The 7,676-nt window shown below is 46.5% G+C and overlaps 1 protein-coding gene across 2 annotated transcripts in view; it reads left to right on the top strand.

Moving 5' to 3' along the window:
* The window catches only part of LOC310953469 (spectrin beta chain, non-erythrocytic 1-like), a 129,391-nt gene that overhangs the window by 73,527 nt on the left and 48,188 nt on the right, over positions 1-7,676 (top strand). For both annotated transcript variants that reach the window (XM_083922509.1, XM_083922508.1), the window contains one exon: positions 4,520-4,671. In XM_083922509.1, the coding sequence (XP_083778635.1) occupies positions 4,520-4,671 (152 nt within the window). The remainder of the gene's footprint in view (positions 1-4,519; positions 4,672-7,676) is intronic.

Below are 7,676 nucleotides of genomic sequence, written 5' to 3'. Positions count from 1 at the left end.
TGCGCCCTTCGTTCCCAAAATGCTGGCCTACTACAAACACCTTGGGTCAATAAGAAGTCTGCAGCAGAGCTTCCACTTTTCTCAAACTCCCAGCTGTGGTTAGGGAGGCCAGCTCCGTCCAGATTTTTAAATCCAGGCTTAAAACCCATTGTTTTTCTCCGTTACCTATGATCGACCATCGCTTTTATGCATTTGCATATTTTTTATTTTTGATAGTTTTATGCCTGTGAATTTTCTTCATCTGTTCGTATGCATCTAATACACTGCTTTTAATTGTTTTAAAGCACTTTTTCTGGCTTTATATTGTGATTTTGGGCGATATAAATATAGGTTGATTAAGTAAAACTTGACTTGAAGTAGCTAGCTACATGCTAACATCAGGGAAAGCTGCATCTTGGTGGCCAATGTCAATTTCTCCCTGTTTTCTGATCACATTCCTGTCTTTGAATATTGATAGTAAGCACACACACACACACACACACACACACACACACACACACACACACACACACACACACACACAAACACACTGGGCCCGTGCTTCATGGGTGTAGTCCAGTCTCGAGTGTAAACACGTTTTCCTGCTGGGACGAGCATCTGCTTCTTTTTCAGCACAGGAAGGGGAAGCCCCAACACACACACACACACACACACACACTCAAAGAGGCCAGATAGCGTGACGTGGACACACACACACACACAAACTCCCCCAGTGCGTGCAGAAAATGCAGGAGGAAACATGAAGTTGGAGATAAGACACACTGCTAATAACAACACAATACACAGCTTTATCAGACCGGCCCTGACAGAGATAACACGCGCACACACACACACAAACACACACACACACACAAACACACACATTCTAACATATTCTGTATTCTGTAAAACTAAACAGGACGTCTTTGTTCATCAAGATGAGCCAAATGACCTTGACAACAACGTCTGCAGGAGGAAATGAATGAAATGAAGTTGTATTAAGTCCTGCAGGTCACTGAGCGGTGACCGTCTCTGATCAGCTGCTGCTTCTCTGACCGTGTGTGTGTGTGTGTGTGTCAGACAGACCTTTAAAAACCCTTCCACAGTCCTTCTGTTTCAAAAGTTTCTGTATCTTTTTTAATGATAAAGCAGATGTAGGTTATGTATAAATAGGTAGATGATGTATAAATACTGTAAAAGTATGAAAACAGTCAACCACAGAGAAGTGAAGCTCCTTTTCAGCGTCTGTGTCTTTAAACGAGCCGTCAGGACTTCCTGTACAGTTGTGGTGTCACTATTCTTTAGTGGTGCTTAAGTAGCTTTACAGTCACTCCCCCGCTGCAGTGACGGCGCAGAGACTCCGAGAACGCTGGTGCTGATGACCTGGAAAGGCGGACCAATCAGAGCGGACTGGGTTTCTTTCAGGAGGGGGTTCTTAAAGAGACAGGCGCTAAAACGTAGCGTTTCAGACAGAGGGATAATGTGTTTTTTAAACATTTAAGGTTGAACATGGAGAATGAGCAGAAATCCGCCATCTAGTGTCTCAAGATCGTCGTCTCAACAACAAAATATAACTCCAGCAGTGGGGTTGCCAGGTTGGTCCGACCCGGCCCAGTAGCTCCAGGAGACCGGAGTCTGTTTGAGCCTGTTTGAACCCGTCCCCTCCAGAAAATCACACCATAAAAACAAGGATTAGAGGAGTTTGACTGACAGTTAGCGTTAGCCGTTAGCGTTAGCCGTTAGCGTTAGCCGTTCCAGCTAAGTAAAGATGAAGGTGATGTCAGCGATCAAGGATATTGTGAAATGAAGAAAAAGGATCACAGCGTTCATATTCCAGTCACTGCAGCCAAGAAAGAACATCACTCTTATCTTTGGTGTGTGTGTGTGTGTGTGTGTAAAAGTCAAGGCTTTCTCGTCTGCTGTAACAGTAATGCGTGCGGCCTCTCCGGCTCCGCTCCGTCCTCGTCATGTTGCGTCTCTCTTGCGGATAACCGGCAGACCGTAGACGCCGTGACGTCTTCTCCACATATCTCCGGTTTGATTTGAGAAACCCTCCACAGGGTGTTTGTGCTGAGTGATAGAGCTGCTGAATGCCGGTGAACACTGACCCTATTGTCCCGCGCACACACACACACACACACACACACACTCTCAAGGTCATGCATTTGTTTGCATGAATAAAACAGTCTTATCTCTCTCTCTCTGTGTGTGTGTGTGTGTGTGTGGGTGGGTGTGTGTCAGCTTCCTTGCAGGGGTCAAACAGAGTTCATTCATGTCTCGTTTCCAGTTCACACACTCCGACCCGACTGTTGCAGAGAGAATATCCATCTACGACATGTTTGTTTAGTTTAGTTTAATGAGTAAAAACGATCCCGACTGACGCTGCGTTTAGTTCGAGGCTTTGTGACCAAGGAACCGCGAACAGGAGAGCTAACCCCCAGACACGCTGGACCATTTATCCTGGCAGACGACATCGTGAGGTTTATGGGAATTCTGCATTCACGTCGTATATTCACAGCTGGGAAACCCCGGTCCTTCTGAGGATTCAGACAAATCGGACTTGGACCTCAGTGATCGGGACTCGCCAGAGAAAGCAAACAAACGCGGACGCCTCACGTCAGCTAAACTTCATCGTTCGACTTAATTAAACCCACATTTAATGGATGTGTTGCTGCACTCGGCCAAGCACAGCGTCTTTCACTCCGCAGCTGTCTTCGGTTGTCCGATGACGTAACTGTCCCGGTGATCTGTTTCCTGTCGCGGCCTTCTGTCCCAAACGATGTGAGCAGGTTTAATAAATCCAAGAGGTGTTAGTGTGTTGTAATAACATCAGCAGCTGGATGAGAGCCGAACGTTTCCCTTTATGATCATCAGAGAAACGAGAGGTTGATCCACTTTAAATACAATTTCTGTGTCAGCTTTTTTTTTTTTCCAGAAGACTAAAAGATCCCAGTGAGTTCCACAGGTGATTTTAAATTTGTGGGAAAGTACCAGCAAAGGTCCTGTGGGCCTACTGAGCACAGGCCCAGGGGCCCATAAGTTCAGGGGCCCTGACTTGTAAAATATTGCTTAAAAGTACACACAAAATGACCAAAATTGACCATAGGGGTGCAGAACGACCACATAGAGAAACAAAATGGCAACAAAACATGAAATGTCTAAAAATAGATGCAAAACCACCAAAAAAAGATGCAAAAGGACTAAAAATAGATGCAAAACCACCTCAAAAAGATGCAAAATGACTAAAAATAGATGCAAAACCACCACAAAAAGATGCAAAATGACTAAAAATAGATGAGAAACCACCACAAAAAGATGCAAAATGACCAAAAATAGATGCAAAACCACCACAAAAAGATGCAAAATGACTAAAAATAGATGCAAAACCTCCACAAAAAGATGCAAAATGACCAAAAATAGATGCAAAACCACCACAAAAAGATGCAAAATGACTAAAAATAGATGCAAAACCTCCACAAAAAGATGCAAAATGACCAAAAATAGATGAGAAACCACCACAAAAAGATGCAAAATGACCAAAAATAGATGCAAAACCACCACAAAAAGATGCAAAATGACCAAAAATAGATGCAAAACCACCATAAAAAGATGCAAAATGACTAAAAATAAATGCAAAACCTCCACAAAAAGATGCAAAATGACTAAAAATAGTTGATAGTCAAACCACCACAAAGAAACTTTGAAGTGTCATCGGCCGGTCGTGACCTTTGACCTCTGCCTCCGCTGCTGCTCGCCTGAAAAGGTCACAGCACAGAAACTGAACCTGCTGTCGACTTTGTTTCAACAAGTTTGAGTCGAAGACGAAGTGACAGAAATCACCCGAGTGTAAAAACTCTCAGGTTTAACAGCTGTGTGTGTGTGTGTGTGTGGGTCACACCCTCTCCTCCTCCTTCAACTGTCGTCATGGTAACCGAGACGGAGTTCAGCTGAGGAAACACTCTAAAGTGTGTGTGCGTGTGCGTGTGTGTGTGTGTGAGACAATAACCATCAGGCCTGTGGGATTTAAACTAAGTTGTGTTGCAGACAGCAGGTGTCCGCTGTCAGACTGCAGTTCATCTGTGTGTGTGTGCGTGTGTGTATATATATGTGTGTGTGCGTGTGCGTGTGCGTGTGCGTGTGCGTGTGCGTGTGTGTGAATATTTACAGCAGTGATTTAGATTTAGTCTGTTTTGTCAGACACAGGAAACTCTCCCATACGCGCACACACCAGCTTTCCAGGAACAATGAGCCAATTTGATGCTGAGAACACACACACACACACACACACACACACACTCAGGGGAAACACGTACACATCCAAACTCACCTGCAAGACTCAAAAACTCAGGAGTTTGACGAAACGACTCGACTGCGGCTGCAGCTAATTATGATTTTTCATTGTCGATCAAAAAATTAGTTTTCTATAAACGTACGAAGCAAAAGACGACGTCCTCAAGCGTCTCGTTTTGTCCACAACTCAAAGATATTCAGTCCACTGACTCTCTCTCTCTCTCTTTCTCTCTCTCTGTCTCTCGTCCAGACGAGCGTGAGGCGGTGCAGAAGAAGACGTTCACCAAGTGGGTGAACTCGCACCTGTCCAGGGTTTCCTGCAGGATCACGGACCTCTACATGGACCTGAGGGACGGACGCATGCTCATCAAACTGCTGGAGGTCCTGTCAGGAGAGAGACTGGTGGGTCACCGCAGCTGCCACGGGCTTTTATTTTGAAAGGGGAGGCGATGAGCAGCAGGTTACAGTTAAAGGAACACGTCAACATTTTAAGAAAGCGTCTCGGTCTTTAGACTCGTTCAGGACCGACAAGTTTCAGTGTAAACATTAAGTTTTGAGCGGTGTCACTTTAACGGGGGCACACTCACACTGTCCCTCCGTACTGTGCCCAAGCACCTTTCACGGGTAAAGTCTAGTTCCTTTGACCAGTGTGAGTGCAACCGTACCGCGTCTAGGAGCGGTACGCTTGCCGTCCACGGCCCGTTTGGGAGAGGTGGGCTTTAGTAAAGCATGTTTGCACATGTACGAGCACAAGCGTGCGCACGTGTACGAGCAGGAGGCCTACGGCGGCTCTGAGGTCATTTCCTGTGCGCCTGTTGGGACGTAGAAAAAAGAAGGAGGGACCATGCACGGACATTTCAAACAATGGTGGTGAAAGGTTCCCGTTGGTGTGATGTGGAGGTGGAGTGTTTACTGCAGATTTGGTCGATGAAAAGATTCAAAAACAGTCGACAAGACGCACAAAAACTCCGAGGGCTACGGAAAGATCTGGAAACAAAGCCACGCATCACCATGACGTCATCAATGCGTGTGACGTGTTACGGCGTGATGACGTATAGGCAGCAAGAAGCATTCTCCGAGGCCCAGGTAGTGTGAGTACAAACGGGCCTGGAGGGGGGGACAAGGACCCTAAAGCACGGGGCACGGGACGGAGGCACAGTGGGAGGGCGCCCTTAGAGGCTTTCGGAGATTTCTTTGGGCATTTTTGTCCCTTAATTCCAGATTCTGATGTAAGTCAACATTCTTTAAAGTGGTAGTTTTAGTCGAGCCTCGATCGGTTGGTTAGTTCGTTTTATTCATTCCTAACTCTTCAAAACAACACCTGAGACCTGATGCAACCACACAGCTAGTTTTCTGCCGCCACGCCATGTTTATTAATTAGTTAAATTATTAGGAATTATGGTAAAACGCTGCAGGAAGGACTGAAAAATGTGATATAATAAGAATGTCGAGGTCGTAACGTCCTGACTGGTTTGAATGAATCGTGTTAAATTATATTTTACATGGTAATAAAAACGTCTCGAAAAGTCTTAAATTTAACTTGGTGAACACTGCAGAACTCACACACACACACACACACACACGAACACGCGCACATGCACACACACGCACACACACACACACACACACACACACACACACACACACACACACACACACACACACACACACACACACACACACACACACACACACATAGTCAGGCTGTTTTTCTTGCTGTCCAACTCCAAGACATTTAAGCTCTGACGGTCCCAGTTTCACCCCCCGCCTTGTGACTTCCAGCGCTCCGAGCCAAACTCCCCTCCTCCTCTTCTTCTTCTTCTCCTTCTTCTTCTCCTTCTTCTTCTTCTTCGTCGTCTCTCCGGCCTCTTCAGCTCTACTCTCTGCTGTCATCCGGTCTTTTCACGACCTGTCAAACACACGCAGAGAGAGAAAAGGCCACACAGTCGGCCGGGAATTGACGGATTATTTTACATTTATGTTGCACCATTTATCCTCTTTTATTTTACCAGTTTTATGTGTGTGTTGTCAGGGCAGGGAGCCAAAAAGTCTGTGGCACGCCGTATGTTCACGGAGGAGGGAGAGAGGGAAGGGAAAGTGACGAGCAAAGGGAAAGAGAAAGGAAGAATGGGTGGACGTGTAGAGAGAAAGACGGGGAAAGGGGGAATAAAGCAGAGCAGCAGAGGGCTGGTGGAGTGGTGAGCAGGATGGTTGGAGGGGATAACAGTGGGAGACAGTGTGGGGGGTGTTAGAGTTGTGAAAGGAGTCATTGAGTAACTTTTTGCATGGAGCCAAAACGCCTCCGGGAGCAGCCGAAGAATCTGAGAGCGAGCGGCTGTTTTCCAAACTGCAGAGGATTTAAAGGGTCGTTTCTGTTGGTTCAGAGGACATTAGTGAGATGTAGAGCAGTTTGTCTTTAACGCAGTGCACCAGGATTACGCTGTTATTCTACTGTAAACAAACCCCATGGGAAGACGAAACCAACATGTTAGGGCGCACTCACACTGTCCATCCGTACCGTGCCCAAGCACCTTTTCCTAGGCTAAAGTCTAGTTCCTTTGACCAGTGCCACGGCCCGTTTGGGAGAGGTGGGCTTTTGTAAAGCACGTTTGCACATGCACGAGCGCACGCACGTGTACAAGCACGAGCACGAGGCCTTCGACGGTTCTGATGTCATCTTATGTATGCCTGTTCGGACACAGAAAAAAGGGACCTTGCAACGTCCCGCCACATCACAATGAGTCCAAATAAACCACAAAGCCAAAAATGTTACCATGTTTTCTGCGCTGCTTTCCATTATGCAGCCAAAAGGCCGCGGGCTTTTGTAAACAAAGCGATGCATCGCCATGACGTCATCAATGCGTGTGACGTGTTACGGCGTGATGACGTATAGGCAGCAAGAAGCATTCTCCGAGGCCCAGGTAGTGTGAGGACAAACGGGCCTGGGGGGGGGGGGGACAAGGACCCTAAAGCACGGGGTACGGGACGGAGGCACAGTGGGAGTGCGCCCTTAGTCTCTCAACAAGTTCTGAAGATGTAAATCTTTAAATACACATTTATAAAACGGGCTCAGTGACTTCCTAAAAGACCTGGGGACTTAAGTTCAGTGGTGGACAAAGTATTCAGACTCTAGCCGTGAAAAGTAAATTACAGTACAGAACAAAAAGGGGGAAGCCAGCACCTCTGTAACTAAATCTAGTGACTCGGCATCGGGGTCTGGTCTAAAAAGAGCCTTCAGATCAGCACCAAACCGTCAGTGCAGGTAAAACCATTTCTGTTTGCTCTCCTGGAACAAAGCGCTGACGTCTGAATCTCTCGTGTGGTTTGTTTGATTTGTGACTCCAGCAGACAACGGTCCAAAATATCTCTGGTTTGAGTCCAGCTCCTGAATCACTCTGTGTTTACGC

This window comes from Echiichthys vipera (genome assembly GCF_963691815.1).
Source record: "Echiichthys vipera genome assembly, chromosome: 11".
Classification (NCBI taxonomy): Eukaryota; Metazoa; Chordata; class Actinopteri; order Perciformes; family Trachinidae; genus Echiichthys; species Echiichthys vipera.
The sequence above is the reverse complement of the archived record's forward strand: the minus strand, read 5'-3'. Positions and strand labels throughout refer to the sequence as shown.